The following is an 18316-nucleotide window of genomic DNA, read 5'->3' as shown; positions in this document are numbered from 1 at the left end:
CTTTCCCTAATTTCTCCTTGGATGCTAAGGATTTTTGTAAGTGTTTCTTCTACTTAGTAGGAAAGTAGTACATTCTAGCTCTTTGTTTGTAAACTTTAACATTCTTCTTGGTGGAAATAGAAAAATGCAAAAAAAGTAGCAAACAGAAAAATGTGGCATCTTAGAACCAGAAGAGATCTTAGGAACTGTATAGTCCCAGTCTACTTATTTTTAGAATTGAAGAAATTGAAGATGTGAAGATATGGGTGAAAGTAATAGTTGCTGGTAGAGCCAAGAATTTAACTCAATTCTCCTAACTTCTCCCTTAGTGTTATTTTCATTAAAGTTTCTCCCTTCACCCCCATGTCATCTCCCCCGTCCCCCGTATACCTTATGTTCTAGGGCATGGTTAGAAAAGCAGAAGATTAATATTGTGACATTTGTCATTTTTCCCATTCCTCCCAAGACTTCCTAAAGTCATTGTCAGTCTTTCAAGATCAAGTGTAAAAGAAGAGCAAAATGTTTTGGAGTTAGATTGTGGCTTATCAATTAGGAGTACGGATTTTTGGTGAGAAAATGGCTCTTGACAGCCAAATTAAAAGATATTGGCTGCTTGCTTAAACAACTCCAGAATAATGGTTAGTGTCAAAATTAGCACCATTAACAATAATGTGAACAATTAAGTGAATCAAGAGAGCTTTGCTTTAATGTACATGAAAGTGCTTTGAAGAGTGTGAGAATGATCCATAGGGTAACAATTGCAGCAGTATACACAGTGGGTACTCAGTAAATGCTCCAGAGCTTCTGTCCTGAGAGTCTCTACGAAACAAAGTCTTTGATTTTGTGTTGTGACTGAGCAACTTTGTCAATCTTTGACTGTGAGAAGGAATTTTAAGCCTTAAGGGAGTCAGGGCAAGACCAGAAGTATGTGGAGAATTGTTTATATCTGAATATATTTTAGCTTCAATTTTTTTTGTTGTTGTTGCTTAAATGGACTGAATGACATTGGCAGTGATTTATTACAAGTCACTTGAAAAAAATACATATGTATATGCACGGATCTTCCTGAATAGCAGCTGATCTTTCTTAAAGAGTCAGTTCATCATAGAAGAAACATCTCACAAATTTATCCAACAGCTGTATTCCCAATGGATGTATTCTCTCTGAGGTCTGCCATCTGTTCCAATTATTCCTTCATTGTTTTAGTTTTAAAAGGATGACAGGTTTATAACCACTATGAAAAATTCCTGGAGTGTATTTCTTTTCATCTAGGGAGGGGGAAAAACTCTTCAACTTTGGAATTTTTATGTCAGAGAATGCATGAGGTTGGCAAAATGTAGACTGAACTGGAATATTCAAATCTCTTTATATCATATTATATAAAATATAGTGATACTCATCACAGGATCAGCCTCACTCACATGGAGGCAGAGTCATTTTTAAAGTGCTGCATTAATTTAGGAGTGTTTCTGAAAAGACCCCTTGATGCTTCCCCATTCCTCACCAATATTCCAATATTTTAACTTTAGAGTTGTATTTCATTCAGTAGAAGAAATGCCTATTAAAAGTCTCATATTATAGTGTAAATATTCTCAGAAGAAGTGGTACAAATTGTTATTTTCCATCATTACTACCAGACTGGAAATTTGGTGGGCAAAGAGGGTAATTAAAAGGTGGTGGAGATGGAGCTGAGGATGGAATGGTAAAAGTACAGTTTTCAACTTTATAACTTAATTTAAAGGTGGTTCCATTAAGAAACTATAGTTGCTTTTTCTAAGAAGACACAGAATATATTACAATCAATCATAAGGTCTTGATTTTGAAAATATTCAGGAAAAGGCACCCAATCCTGGTGTTCTTGTCTGACTCATGGTCCATTTAACTAAAATCAGCAGTGATGGGATATAAAAAAATAACATGTCTAGCTTCTTTCTCCAGTCTTAAAAAAAAAAAAAAAAGAAGGGTTGTTACTTGTGAGTTATTGTGAAGTGGTGGAAGGAGGGTTATAAAAAAAAATAAAAAAATAAAATGAGGTGATAAAGCCTGGTTAGGGAGATAGGACATTTTTTCTCAAATCAAAAAGAAGCATAGTAAACTTTTAGTTAGTGTCTACCAATCCCACTGAGTTCTCTGCAGAGCACACCGACTTAGTTTTAGGAGAGCTTACCACTTGAGAAAAAAATGTACACTTCATTTGCAATACTGGCATTTTCATCAGGAAAAGTTATTGGAAATAAAGGGGCAAAAAGGTAGTTACAGGTTGCCTAGCCCAATCATTCTGAAGACTTATTTAGAGGACATACATAACAACTTATTTAGAGGAAAAGGAGATCCTACCCAATTGATATAAGTTAATTTCTTTATAACATATATTTCTAGCATCAGATAGATTGCATGGAGTCAAATTGGTTATGTATTCATGTTCAAAGGTGGAGAGAGTTGACCTTCTTTAACTGGTTAATCAAATTAGTATTGATCAAAAGTTGGATATGGGCTACATAATCTTTTTGAAAAAGTAAATTTATTGCCAAATTAAGCCATCAGGAATATTCACGTAAAATCTGATTTTTTTTCATGAAAAATAGAAGATCTGATAATGTTGGGCTCTAATTCCCACAGCTACTGACCTGAAAGGCAGTTGTCCCCTTTAGATGAGTATGTTGTCTCTATTTCCCCATACTTGCTACCATTCCCTACTGCTTCTTCAAACCAACAAGCTTTATTCAATTATACCTGCTTGGTTTCTGTAAGCATTTGAGTTTGTGATCCCTGTCTAGTGTTGAGGGAACTGGATAATCCCTTTCAACAGGTGAAAATAATACCTTGGGTCCTTAATTATCTGATTTAACTTTAACTGTGATTTCTTACTGGACTAACCCAGTGGTCTAAGATGACCTCCAATTCCTCCCCTTGGGAATGCTTATCAGGAAATTACTGATGACTCACTTGAGAAGAGCAGATTGCTACCATATCAGAACCTTATACAATACAGTTTCTGTAGTGAGGGAAATAGAGAGTTTTCTATAGGGAGGTCATTGCCCCTTGAATACAGAATATAGTTCTATATCCCAGATATGCAAGAAGACCTAGCTGTGTGGGTCTGTATGCCTACAAGGTAATAATATCCTTAGATGGAGCAGTGGTACAAAATCAAGGACTAGGAATATTTGGAGTTTTTATTAATGATTGAATCTGACATATTGCCTGAGCAAATTATAATTTAATCTTAATCCTTTTTCTTTTGACAGATATAGTTTTGCTTTTCTATCTATTTACATAGAACACTAGCTCTTTAACTTTGTCATCTATATGTATAGTTAATTTTGTTGTATTCTAATATAATTTAAGATAGAAAAAACTATACAGGCATATATAGGAACTAAAGAAAATAATGAGAAGTGTGTTAATTAGGAAGATATTCTTTTAACAATATTTGGGGTAAAATAATAAAATCTATGTACTCAAATATATATACAATGGTAGAACTTGAAAGAAACAATGAGTTAAAAGTTTATTAGGTTAAATATCTTGGAATCTTCAATTCAGAGCATGCCTATGATCTGTACTGTCATTTCCCTTATTTATTAGTCCACTGAAGGCATTGTAGACTTTCTCAGAATGTAGAGTAGATAGCTCTGAGCCCATTCCTTTCTATACTTTGTAACTGACATTGCCCATCTCAGTCTTTGCTACTGCCTTGCCTCTCTTACCTATAGGTGTTCCTACTCCATAACCTTTGGAATCAATGAGGCCCCCGATCTGAGTGAGATTGCAGTTTCTCTGCGTCACATACTCAATGTTGGTGGACTCCATCAGCAAGGCATAGTCAGTGGTGAGCACTCGTTGGATGCCTTCATCACTGTTTTTGACCAGGGCAGTCTGCTGCCTGCTACTCATAAAAGCCCACATCTTCTCGTACGTGGATATCTTCGATTTCTGCAGGGAAAGAAAGCACATGCACCAGCAGAGAGTGCTGAGAAAATATGTCCTAAAGCTATTCAAAACTCCTGGGGTTCAAATAGCGTAGGGAGGATTCTTTCTCTTTAGGTAGGAAACTGGTATTGATGATCCTGGGACTTCAGTTTGGTAGTTGAAAGGAGCCCAGTTCACTATAGGAAAACCTTTGGAGGCACTGAGGCAGCTGTAGAGGAAAAAGAGATCTTACCCAACTGATGTAAGACATTGCCTCAAGATCCTTTGGCTGATTTCAGTAGGGAAGAAAGAAGATTAGTATCAATGACAACATTTGCCTAAGGAACTCTGGCCACTTAAGAACAAGTCCTCAAGGCCCACTAGGCCAAGGGGTGACTAGGTCACCCCAAGACTCTACTCATTTTTTCCATTGCCTTCAACGACTTAACTTCAGTAGGCATTGTTTTGCTTTTTTCTTGTATGTAAATTTTAATACCTGATCCAACATTCCTTTGCAGGGGACAGCCTTGGGATAAATCACATACCTTCTCTGCTTTATTTATGAAAGAACTGCCAATTACTCTTATTTTTTCTAGAAAACTTAGAGTGCAAATGCTCTTTTCAGATTAAAATTCAGATCAGAAAACTCTTCCTACTGTATTTTTATAAGCCTTTTAATATATACATTCAATTTTAAATTGCAATATTTTAGATAATGAGGACTGAATTTTCAATTGAAAGTGTTCATGATTTTGTCTTTTCCTTTATTCTTCAGCTTCTTGATTCAGTAATAAGCCACATATATGGTATATATTACATATGCATCTATACCTTCCACTATCTCATTATCTTACTTTCTTTGTTAAAATATACTGCCTAAGTTTTCATATTGCTTAGGTATAAATTTTCTATTCTTTTGAATAGTGATCTGTAAATAGTTTACATTTTATTCTGTAATTTCCATATTGTTCCAATTTTTTTCTGTATTTGTCTTCATTTGCATCAACACTCCCCTTCATTTATTTGGAAGATGGAAGACATTATGAGAATTACTGATAATTCCAAGCTACTTCAGCTCTTGCGTTGTATATGGTACACACGTACACACACACACACACACACACACACACACGCACACGAGCTTCCTTGGAAGGCACAGAGCTTATCATCTCAGGAGTTCTAGGAAGTTTAAAACATGATTTGGGGCCACAGCAATAAATGGAATACCTGTGGAATAAACTATAGTGTGGTTATTCATGGTCAAGTGTTCCTGAAGGCTCACTCAGTTCCAAACGCTATTTAAGACCTGGGTTAACGCTGTAGGCTTTATGCATTAAGGGAGGACAGATGGCTTTATTTTAGATTGTAAGGTATTTGAAGAACCCCTTGAGAAAAGTCTCGTGAGACAAATAGCAATTCAATATACAGTACCTTATAGATACTGGCATTTTATGGAAACCATTTTGTCATGATTAGGACCCTGTGAATTACTCCTCACCCCCACAGATATCTGAAAGTTGAGGTTCATGTCTCCATTAAAAGGTATGTTTTTTAGTTAGGGTTCAATGCCTCATTTGTTGGGTAATTTTAGCCTGGAAGAGTCTGTTAATGCTAAATTTATAATAAAGAGCTACTTGTACAAGTGCACGGAGGTCAGTCTGTCTTTTGGCAGTAAACGCACTGCTGGGAAAATTATTCTTCTACCAGGAAACTACCTTAAGGGAAAATAATTTTCTTAGAATTATGAAATTTTATGGCTGACGGAAACTTTAGAAATTGGCTCATTCATGCTGTTTTCACAGAGGGGGAAATTTTGGTACAGAAGATTTGGAGAGTTCATGAAAATCACAAAACTGGTTAGTATCAGAGCTAGTACTGGACCTCTGGACCCCTGACATCTAATTCAATGCTCTTTCCACTGTACTATGCTGATTTTGGGTAGGTGAATGTCAATCTTGCCAAAATTCTTCTGAGAATGATCTTAGTCTTATTTGATCTACCTGTGACAATATAGCTTATATTCATGAACTCATGCCCTGAGGTTGTTTGCTATTTGGTATCATGTTAATCCAGCTAGGAGTTAGCTTTCATATAAAAAATCCATAAAACATCTATTTTTTCCACTGTATTTAAATTTTATTAAAAATGAATTTTGTAAATAGTTAGAAAACTGTATTTTTTGGCCTATGGGAGTTGAGGACAAAACAAAGGAAATGATCAGTTCATTTATGGGAAACAAAGTGGGAGGAGTGCTTTTAGGAATCCAGGAAAATGAAAGATGTGGAAAAGGATGATAAGATTCAACTCAAAACCTTCACATCTGCTATTGAGCCTAATCAGGTGTGGTTCTCAAGTTACCTGCAGTGAAGGACTGTGTATTTTTCATTCCATGGCCGACCTATCTGCATGCATGGCAGACCTATCTGTGGTCCTACCAAGTGGGATTAGTATGCACTCATACCAGATGTGGCTCACCATGTTGGCACTTGACAGCCCTCAAAGTGGTCTACATTCTTGGAACAGTATCCATTAATCATGTTCTTTTTAAACAAAAAAATTTATTATTTTATTTTTGGCTGTGTTGGGCCTTTGTTGCTGTGCATGGGCTTTCTCTAGTTGTGGCGAGCGGGGGCTACTCTTCATTGTAGTGCACGGGCTTCTCACTGCAGTGGCTTCTCTTGTTGTGGAGCACAGGTTCTAGGCACGTGGGCTTCAGTAGTTGCAGTACTTGGGCTCTGTAGTTGTGGCATGTGGGCCCTGGAGCATGAGGGATTCAGTAGTTGTTGCTCACAGGCTCTAGAGCACAGGCCCAGTAGTTGTGGCACACGGGCTTAGTGGCTCTGCAGCATGTGGGGTCTTCCAGGGCCAGGGATTAAACCCATGTTGCCTGTATTGGCAGGCAGATTCTTAACCATTGTGCCACCAGGAAAGTCCCTCATTAATCATGTTCTTGGTGCCACCACAATATCCAAGAGCTACAGAACTTCTAAAGTCTTACTCTCAATTTCTTTTATCTCATCACAGCTTAGTAACACAATGTCCCCTGAGTCAACATGTTTGTGTTGACCACCACATGTTGACTAGCACTGCTCTGTGGAGCTGAGGTCATGGATTTAATTCAACCACACTTACTTCTTCCTTTTTGGAGTAGAAGGTTGTTCTTGGCTTGAACTGCCTGAGGTGCTGGAAGAGAAATCTAGCAGGCATGGAATTTGAACCATTGAACAGCAGAACTTTTTCTAAGAAAATGATCACTTGGGGGACTTGCTCAAGTTGAAGGCATAGGGAACATTCTAAATTTCTTTGACCCCCTCCTACTATTTTTGCTCCAGCCTAATAATGGTAAACATAATGGGACAGAGAATAAATAGCACCCTTCTGCTTTAAAGTTCTCTTTCATCATTTAGAAAGTTTGCTGTTGTGGGGATCTGTTGTATTCTACATTTGAAATTATAGACTGTTTGACAAGCTGGGGAGCTTAGATAAATAGGAAGACCCAGAATGTGGCTAAGGAATAGCCTTTTTAACAGTTAAAAATATCTGTAGATGGCTCAAGCACCTTAGGATATAGTGAGTTTTCTACTACTGGAAACCTACAAGAAGAATTTCATGGATGGATGAGTTTCACTTAAGGATCCTTCAACCCACAGGTTCTAATCTCTAGACCAACATTTTCATATTACTTATGCAGGTCCTGACTTCAAGGACAGTTAAGTGCCACCCAGGGGTCATATTGGTTAGTGAAAGAACCAATACAGAGTCATGGCCTCTTTCCTCCTTATTCTTGAGCTCCATCCACTGTCAAATCATGTTCTGTAATGTTTATTTTTTGTTTGGTCAAAAAGTACTACTCTAAGAGTAGTTAAATGATTTATTTCTTTTTAATAGACTATTTTTAAGACAGATTTTAATAATTCTTAAAAATAGAAGCATACTTCATGGGACATTATCATAAATATTAAAAGACTTAGCAAACCATTTGAATGACAGTCTGGATGTTTCTGCACTTGTAAATCTTCTGTAGTCTCAGCCTGCTAAATTGCTCTAAATGATATATATTTAAAAAGAAGAAACAGTGATTGCAACTTATTTCACTGAGTATGTCAAACCTTAATTAAAATATTTGTAAAGTACTCTGAGCTTCTTATCAAAAGTCACAAAAACTGAAAAGTCCTCATTTATTAAATCTGAAATCATCCAGGTTTTTTCTTTTTTAAATCCTAGAGGGGAGTCAAGGTTAAATGCATTTATTTTGTCTGGTTAAACCTGATTATGTGGGTATTCTGATGCTGATGAAATGTTGGCAAAGAATAAGCATTCTTTTCATCTAAAATCTGTTATAAGGGAGTATTACTGTATCACCATCTGATGACTGTTGTTTATTTATCTTTTTTCTCCCATAATGCATGCAAGTTAAACACTCAATGGAAAATAATTTACAATGGGTCTCTGTGCAGTTAAAAACTATTTAGTGAAAATAGTAATAATAACCAGCATGTGCAATGCGTACTGTGTGCCCAAAACTATTCTAAGCACTTTGCATGTATTAATCTATTTAATCTTCACAGTGTTCATATGAGAAAGATACCATTATTATTTCTCCTTTACAGATGAAGAAACAGAATGCCACATAAAGAAATGATGAAGCCAGGATTTGATCCCAGAAATCTGGCTCCAGGGTTTGTGTTCTTAACTAATAGGGAATCAACTGTTTGTTTTAATACACAGAACGTCAAACTTATGACTCGGCTAATGTTTTAACATCACTGACACATTTTCTTAAGAAATAATTTCAGTAAATAGCTGTGGCATCTTTTCTATTATAACTAGAGCTGCTGAAAATCTTGTAGTCATCACACAATGCATGGAAACAATTTATATGAATTTAGACAGCTTATATTTGTTTAGACAAAAAATTAGACAGTGTTTTAGGAAGTGCAACAGTTGGAACCTGGAAGGAAATGTAGATATTGTTTATATTTTTCCTTATTTTGTATTTCATATAGTTCCATTGTTTTCAGTTTCAGGATTTCTGCTATAACAGGAAAAGTATGTGTAAATTCTGGAGTGTAATACAATCTTAAGACTGATAGAACCTGCATTTTATAGACATATCCCTCTAATATTTCATTTTTACTGAAATAAACATTACTTATCACATTATTTCTTCAACAAAGTTATAGGGCTTCTACAGTAAAGATGTATACTCCTATTATTCAGTAGAATGAACAACTGTGCAACTTTACTTCAGACCAACATGCTTAAAGATTTTATATATATACCTGTTTATATGTTTATTTTTACATATATCCATACCCCATACATATACACTGAAGATAGACTATTGATATTTGATTTTTGTTTTCTTGTCAAAAATGATCATATAAATATGGTAAATATATGCTTATTGAACAAATAAAACATCAAATATAATTACATTTTAAAATCTGATCTCCAATTTACTTTACATAAATGCCAATTTAAAAAAAAAAAAAAACACCTTAAAAATCAGTCAAAGACATGGAAATCAGCCATGTAGAAATCCAAACTTACAAAGCAGATATATCAGAGGTGAATAGTTGCCTTAAAAGCAACCATTTCCTCTAACACAAGATTAGATCTATCATTTCATGAAATAATAAATTCTCATGGACATTTAGGTTGTTTCCATGTCCTGGCTATTGTAAATAGTGTCCATGAGAATTTATTATTTCATGAAATAATAGATCTGATCTTGTGTTAGAGGAAATGGTTGCTTTTAAGGCAACTATTCATGTCTGATATATCTGCTTTATAAGTTTGGATTTCTACATGCCAGGACATGGAAATAACCGAAGTGTCCATTGACAGATGAATGGATAAAGATGTGGCATATGTACACAATGGAATATTACTCAGCCATAAAAAGAAACGAAACTGAGTTATCTGTAGTGAGGTGGATGGACCTAGAGTCTGTCATACAGAGTCAAGTAATTCAGAAAGAGAAAAACAAATACTGTATGCTAACACATATATATGGAACTTAAAAAAAAAAAAAGGGCTCTGAAGAACCTAAGGGCAGGACAGGAACAAAGATGCAGACACAGAGAATGGACTTGAGGACTTGGGGAGAGGGGAGGGTAAGCTGGGACGAAGTGAGAGAGTGGCATTTACATATACACACTGCCAAATATAAAATAGCTAGTGGGAAGCAGCCGCATAGCATAGGGAGATCAGCTCTGTGCTTTGTGACCACCTAGAGGGGTGGGATAAGGAGGGTCGGAGGGAGATGAAAGAGGGAGGGGATATGGGGATATATGTATATGTATAACTGATTCGCTTTGTTACACAGCAGAAACTAACACACCATTGTAAAGCAATTATACTCCAATAAAGATGTTAAAAATTTCTCATGCATTTAAAAATGTATGATTTAATTTGCAAAAATCACTTTGAAGGAAGACTCTCAGATGAAAGCATTTATACTATAGTGAGGGGCCTGTGTCTTTCAAATGTATATAATATGATCATTGCAGTTGATTTTGCTCTTATCTTGAATTGATAGAAAGTTATGACATTTGCAGAATTTCCTAGGCTATGAATTCTTGTGTTCCCTTTAAAAAAAATTCCCTCAGTGGGATTCAAACACCTTTGCTAAAACATTTTTCATGTTTTTATCCTGTCTAAAGATTGGTCCATTACAGGCAATATAACAGGCTTTGAAAAAGGTTAACTTTAACTGACCTCATGGATTTCTCCCTAAACAAATATATTTTTAAACTATAGGGACAACATTTTGGACACTGAGGGTAAAATTAGCTAGATCTTTCAAACATCAGCTAATAGGTCTTATGTGAAGCATGCCTTCCTATACAGAGAAGTTTGTGAAATGTCTTTCATTTTGTGCTTCATTATATGACTATTTTTGTCTGAAACTTGTCTCCCCATAACGGCTCATTGCTTCACATCCACTGGTGCAGTGCTCAGTAACTTTCTTAAAATGTCTTTTGGGTTAATGATAGCACCTAACCACTCTTTGGAAGGAGGTTATAAAGGTTAGGGAGTCCATTCCCACAGCTGGTCAAGAGTCCCCAGACCATGAAAGCCAGTAATGACAAGTCTGTTATGATATTTTAAAACCTATTTTATTCAAGTCATTTTAGACTGAATCATGATCTAATCTGTGTAATCCTCTGACTTGGGTCTGAGAGGATAGTGATTTTTTACAGGGCAAGCTTCTACTGAGAAGCATTTCTTACATGAGTATTTTCTACCATTCTGGCTCACAGGGACTTCTGAGGTTCACACCACTTCCTGTCTGCACAAGACATGCTACTTAATCACATGTTGCATTGTATTTAACAGGTCTGTGTGCATCTTGTTTCTTTATTGCTATTCAGGTCTTCAAGCCTTGAAAAAGTTTATATCTTCCCCTTCCTATCTCTTACAGTGACAACCTCAAAAACTGGTCAAATTGGAGATCCTAGAAAAAATATAAATTAAACTGAACTGAGTTGAACTGCCTTATTCTGCTTCTCAGCTGAATTCTGAGGGCAGCCTCACCATCTGTTGCTTATCTACCATCTGGAAGTGGTTCTTCTGCTAATTCCTATATGTGCTCAGCAAATCTTCCAAGGACTGAGGTCTTTGTCTGACTTGGCCTCTGAAAGTCTTTGAGATTTTGGGCACTGGCACTCTCCCTGGACTTTTCTGTCCAGTAGCAGAAGCCACACCTCCCAGGATCAGTAAGGAAGCTGAACAAAGACCAAACTTGAGTTTTTATTTTTATTTATTTTTTAATTCAGAAAGTTGAAAAAGTAGGACTAATAGCTAAGAGTAAGGGTTGGATGTTAATGGTGATGATGTTTTTGGTGAGCATTATAATAATATTTAACATTTTATTTAACATTTTTATTGTTCCAATTTGCCATATAGTATTATAAACACACTACCTCTATTAGGTTATTTATTTCTTAAAATAATATTTTGAGCTAGATATTATCCTCAATTTACAGACAGGAGAATTGAAATACAAAGGGTTTAAATAACTTACCAAGGTCTACATAGCTAATAAGCAGTAATGTCAGAATTTGAACTCAGGTTCTAGAACAAAACTTTACTGTAAGTTTTAATTTATATCACAGCATTTTATTATAGTCATAACTCCTGAGAAGACTGGCTGGTATCCCTAATCTCTGAACAATGAACCAAAACCATTATTTTCCTTGGATGATGGTTTGCAAGAGACATTGAGAAATCTCTTTTTTCAGGCCTCAAATGGTTCTTAAGCTTTTACATGATAATCCTTTCTTCATCTGGGAAAAAAAAAATGAGTTGATAAACTATCACTGTGAGATCAAAGTTTGGGCTATTCCATTTATCCATAAGGGTAATTAATAGAATTACAAGGAGAAAAAACAATTTTTGCACGTGTCCTACTTTTTATGGGACGTGGAGAAAATCAGTGTCTTAGTGCTCCATATTAAAAGCAAAGGTTGTAGTTGGATGCCATTGCTGTCAATGTTCTTGGGTATAAAAGAGGAAATGGCCTCAGGAAATCTGTCCCCAAGTTGTGTCCACAGAACTTGACTGTGAACTGACTACTGTTTGTATCTCTTAAGATGCTGAGGGTGGTCTCAGACAGTGGGGAGGGCAGGAAAAGCCTTTATCATTTAAGATTTTGAAACAATTGAAAGGACCAAGCAATTCAGCAGCAGAAAGATGAGAAACTAATATAATTAATATCATATTATTAATTAGTATTATTCTGTGTAAAAAATCAAAGGGAGTTTGTTAAAAATTCTCTTAAATGAAGTCTCTTGACGTTCTGAATTATTGGTATACTGATTTATAAAAAGATTCTATTTAAAATTGTTAGCCAAGGACAAATAAATGGTCCCCTGATATTTGGAGGATCTCCTAAAATATCTTCAACAGTCCTTGGACAGTTGATGAAACACTCTGCCTCTCTTTAACTTTGACCCAGTAATTGGTCTATTGGTGAATGACACCCTTTCACCAAATAGACGTTATATCATCCATAGGGTGCAGATGACCTTGAGGAAGTGTAAATTTTAATAAGCATCATTGACTAAGTGCCCTTGGCCACAAAACTTAAAATTGTTCTTTTCCTCATGGGCATCAGACAGGATCTTGAGGTGTCCATCTGTAAAGCTTTGTGAATGTATGTGTAATTGAATTTATGATTTAATCTCAGTTCTTTGCGTAAATACAGTCTCTGGTGATCACTGTGGTTGTTCTACATACAAATGACTCAATGAAGCAAAACTGTTTCAGCTTCCCTTGTCTCAGACAGGTAGTACCTTGACCCAGCAGTTGCTTAATAAATGTCAGTTTATTCCCTCAGCCTTGCCTGAATTCAGATGATGGATAGTGAAATCTCACCTGAGCTATTAAAAACAACAACAACAACAACTTTTTTTCATGTTGAAAATCAAATATCCAAATCTGAAATCTAAGGTCTTGTTCTCTGCAAGAATAACAAAGTCTAGAAAAAAAAAGTCAATGGCTTTGGATGGAAATTTTAGTGAGCAACTTCTGGTCACACTTTTCAAGCAGAGCTTTCACTAAAAACGTCCCTCAATTGTGACCAAGAGACCACATATGAGGGGTTAGTGTATTTTGTTTGTTTATGGATTTTGGTAACTTCCATAGTCCTTTCCTCCTTGCGAATGCCTATTCTTCAGCTGTAAAACAACTTAGAGTCATCTTGAAAGCAAAGAGACAGGTTCACCATTTGGATGTGCCAAAGGGGTATTTTTGGGGTACTGGGGGGACAAAAGCACTTTAGTTACACTGTGTGATGAAAAAGTGCTTCTTATTAGAAGTTTCCTTGTGATTGAATGCAGCTGGGACCCATGTGAGCAAGGCTTATGCCCCAATAGTAGATCAGAATGTGCTAGGTTAGACCAGGCAAAGGCAGCTTTCCTTATTGATTCAACAGCTTAAGAGAGGATACTGTCTTTGATTAAGAGAGAAAGGGAGGGAAGCTTCAATGGCAGTGATACATTAATGTAGAGCCAGGTCAAAACTGAGTCCTTGTGACCTTAACTGCTGTCACTCAGTGACAGGGTAGAACTACCCTGAGAGCTAAAAGGCTGGAATATTTCTTTCCCTTGCAGAATAATCCAGCTTAAAAATGCTGAGTGTGTATCCCTCTGAAGCTTTCTGACAGCTTGCCTCCCTCAAGGGGAAAACTAAATCGGATTTAGTCCTTGTTCTCTTTTTGCAAATAAATTTCTTCTTGTTGCTAGGCTACAAGATAACTTGTAAATCGAGGAACATAGGACAGTGTCTCTTCCTCTGTGGATCTCTATGTATCCTTCCTGCTATGGTCTGAATGTGTCCCCCCAGATTCATATGTTGAAATCCTGACCCTCAAAAATGATGGAATGAAGAGGTGAGGCACTGGGGAGGTGTTTAAGTCATGAGAATGGAGCCCTTAAGAATGGGATTGTGCCCTTATAAAAGAAGGTCCTGTGAGACCCATGCCCCTTCCACCATGTGAGGACACAGCATAAAATCTGTGACCTAGAAGAGAGCCCTCATTCGACCATGATCTTGACTTCCAGCCTCCAGAACTGTGAGAAATAAATTTCTGTTATTTATAAAGTACCCAGTCTGTGGTGTTTCATTATAGTAGCCTGAACAAAGATACCTCCTCACCTCCCTTCTTTCCTCCTTCTCTCTTTTCCTCCTCTGATAGAATCCATCTCTCTTAGATTTCAGTAGTGTATTTGTTCATTTATTAAAAACATGTTTTCTCAGTGCCTACTATCTCTACTATGTACCTACTATGTGCCAGGTACTGTTTTAGGTTCTGAGGATATAATGACAAACAAAAGAGACCAATTGTCTACACTCAAGGAGGGTAGAACTTCTAGAACTCCCTGAAGTTTGTCTGAACACTGACTCTTTCATCAGTAGCTTTATAAATTTGTGGCAAGTTATTTAACTGAGCTATACCTCATTTTCTTCATCATACAATGGGGATAATATTAGCTCTTATCTCAGTTGACCTTTATAAGGATAAAATGAAATACTCTATGTAAAGCACTTAGGAACAGAGTGTGCAGTTATGAGCTAGTACAGTTGCGAGATTAGCATAGAATTATTTCAGGGAAATGCAATATCCAAGCACACGCAAGTCACTCTAGGGTCCTGCCAGGAAATGTGGGAACCAGCACCCTTTATATTCAAAGGTATGTGAACAGAGACAAGTCAAAATGAGATTAAAGGATACTTTGTGAATACACTGATTGTTTGCACAGTGGCGAAGTCAGCTCTATGGCTTTTTCAAAGGGTAGCCTCTACCTCTTTTATATTTATAATGTGCATCTTAGTAGTAGTAGAATCTTCTCTACTCTACTCACCCATTTCCCAATACTTTAAAACTTTTTGATACTGGTGAAAGAGGTAAATCATTTCAGATATGTTTTTCAGACATACTCAGTTCTACTTTGGCAGTGTCTCTCTGTCCTATATGCCTTGCAGGTAATTTTCCTGGTTTCTGACAAGTGTTGTGATGAATTACTATCTGTGGGTAACGTGTTTCTTTACAGTACTGATTTTAGGAGAAATCAAGCTTTCAGAAAGTTGGAAAGCCATACATTTAATGTCATTTGTCCTGAAAACAACACTTGTCCAAAGAAGAAAGAATCACCACACTTTATACCTTCATTAAATCAATGTCATATTTCTTAAAATTAAAAAAATGTTTAAAAATCATCTTTTTTTTAACATAGAGGAAAAGAAAAATCCTAACTTTTTACATTACTCTTTTTTTTTTATAAACCTCTGGGTATAGTTTACTTCTAAAACAAGTAAGTTTTTATTTGTTTATTTATTATTATTGTTAATGTTAAACTGCATTTACTGCATAAGTAATACATATTTTGGTGAAATAATACTGTTATACAAAGAAATGTTCCCTTTCTTTTAACCCTTAGTTTTTTGTCTCTAAATAAATACTCTTCACAAGTCAAGGTAGTCCTCTCAAACCTTGAGTGACAACTTCATTTTCAGTAATCTGGATGTGAAATGTTGACAAAGGTGTTTTTAGAGTTTATTTTGGTTACAGTTGCTGTTTTCCTTTTTTTCACATGCACAAGTACCTCTTACAAGAAGGTTCTAGCCTGGCTGTGTCATAAACCAAGTGTGTGATTTTGAGCAAATAATTTAGCTTCTGTGGGTTTTGTTCTCTTCATGAGTAAGGTGAAGGGCTTAACTTTCTGATCTCTAAGGTTTTTTGTCATCTCTAAATGTCCCTGGATCTATTAAAATCCATTTTTTCCCCATGGGAGATATAGTATCTGAGATTTGATAATAAAAGTACTGCAGCTTATTCCGTAAGCAAGGTGGAAATCAGTTTCATTACTCTGGGTAAGTAATTAAAAAGACTTGAACAACAAAATGCACTTGACACTAAAACCATATTGATTCTAACTTAACTCTCCTTTGGTGCCTCGGGAGACACTCCAGGCTATCGGAAGGCTTCAGGCTGCTCTGGGAGCACTGTCCCCATTGGTGCAAATGCAATATTAGACTGGAGTGCCCTGGGATACTTTAGGTTTTAATTTTCCAAATAAATACCAGTATCAACACATTTACTTATCATCTGCTCCTGTCTCATCCAGTACAGAACAGGAAGAACAAAACAAAGATATTCAAGCATTCTGATTGTCATAATTTCAGATTAAGTAATCTTTACTTTTGTGGCTTCTATATACGAGTGATTAATTAATGGATATAAAGACAAGAAAAGATATTGAAGACACTGAACTGTGGATCTGAGTGTACTCAATTGGAGATAGAGGGAATGATACCTAGATGGGCACTGAAGAAATTGTTTTATGTGACAGCTGAGGGTACCTAGGTCCCTTGTAATCAGATTTTGCCATTAGACATTTTATTTTATAAAAAAGTTGCCTAACACTTTTTTTGGGTTTTTTTGGACAGACTCTCATTCTACAACCTCCTCCCCTCAGTATGAGATAACCACTGAGAATATATTGTCAGTTCCTTACCTTGAAGAAGGTCATTGTTGATCCATCTCTGACTGCCCCATATTCTATCTTGGTTTGTTTTGCCAGGTCATCTGCTGAATCAATGGGGGATTCCATTCGCTCTACTGTCAAGAAGGCAGCCAGATTGGCAGTGTAGGATGAAATGATGATTAGTGTGAAAAACCACCATATCCCTCCAACTATTCTGGTTGATAGAGCTTTGGGCATCAACTCTGATCCTGTGATGGTATCGTCAGAGTAAGAGAGTTAAACAGTTAGGAGAGAAGGGAAGACCCATGATTTGACACTAGCCTAGAGAGATAATGCATTTTTGTGACACAAAACTATAAATCTATCAAGGTTTTACTCTCTTGCGTGTAGGTGAATAGATGCATTTTTTTAGAAAATGAAACAAATTCTAAATGATCTTTTATCAATGCTGCTGTTTAAAATGTGATTTATTGACATTTGAAGGCATTAAATGGTTTTAACCCTAAGATATTCTATGTTTAAAATTTATAGATCATTTAGTTGCTTAGATTTGAGTTTGTTTGCTTGTTTCTGCTGAAAAGTCAATCCCAGACTTCTGGACTTTTCTTACTGTCTGATATGCATCTTATTGTGTGAAATAAAATGTTCTAGGTTGTACAGCTGTGAAAGCTTTGAAAAGCTAACTTATTTTTATTTAATCTTAAAGAATGAGAGAGACTTTCAAAAGATTAACATATCATATCATTTATCACATGTACTTTAATAAAACACTGGAGTTTCACAAATCAAATGAAATTGGATACAGCCATATTTGACAGTAGCTGAATCATTTTTTATTACTTTATGTTACTTTTGAAGTCAAAATTATTTTTTTAAAGTAGATTCTTATTTAACTGAAAATAATATATTCACTGAAAAGACACAATTTTGTCCTCAAATAAAGTACTATTTTTTAATTATACTTCAAAGACTGGCTGTTTTGCAGGTGGAAAGGGGACTTTTCTGCTAAGAACATACATTTTAGATGTTATCAGATGATTCCTGATTATTTGTAAAAAGGTAATATAGAGGCATTTAATGTATTTACCAAAAAACCCTTTCTCTCTTAAAGAAACGGTACATGTGTGAAGTTTACCTACACAAATGACAAACATCTGTGAAAACTCTCTAGCTCAAAACTTTTGATCAAACTTATGGAAGGCCATAAATCCAACAGTAGAATCAAAAGGGACAGAAGGGTATATGCAGCACTTACCCCAATTTTATCAATTCATGGATGGATTTTTGGTTAATCTGCTTGCTTGAAATTCACCATTGGTTCTGTACTTAGCATTTCCTCCATGAAGTCGGAGGAATGTTAGAGTTTATGGGACCAGTTAAAAAGTGAAAGGGAAAAACCCTAAGTTAAAAAATCCAAAGTATGAAGTTCA

The 18316-nt window shown here is 35.9% G+C and overlaps 1 protein-coding gene across 2 annotated transcripts in view; it reads right to left on the bottom strand.

Moving 5' to 3' along the window:
• The window catches only part of GRIK1 (glutamate ionotropic receptor kainate type subunit 1), a 157507-nt gene that overhangs the window by 18902 nt on the left and 120289 nt on the right, over positions 1 to 18316 (bottom strand). For both annotated transcript variants that reach the window (XM_007471202.1, XM_007471201.1), the window contains 2 exons: positions 16917 to 17134; positions 3690 to 3915 (listed from right to left, as the gene is read on the bottom strand). In XM_007471202.1, coding sequence (XP_007471264.1) covers positions 3690 to 3915; positions 16917 to 17134 — 444 coding nt within the window. The remainder of the gene's footprint in view (positions 1 to 3689; positions 3916 to 16916; positions 17135 to 18316) is intronic.

This window comes from Lipotes vexillifer, unplaced genomic scaffold (genome assembly GCF_000442215.2).
Source record: "Lipotes vexillifer unplaced genomic scaffold, Lipotes_vexillifer_v1.1 scaffold284, whole genome shotgun sequence".
In the NCBI taxonomy this organism is placed as follows: Eukaryota; Metazoa; Chordata; class Mammalia; order Artiodactyla; family Lipotidae; genus Lipotes; species Lipotes vexillifer.
This window is presented reverse-complemented; position numbering and strand designations above follow the sequence as displayed.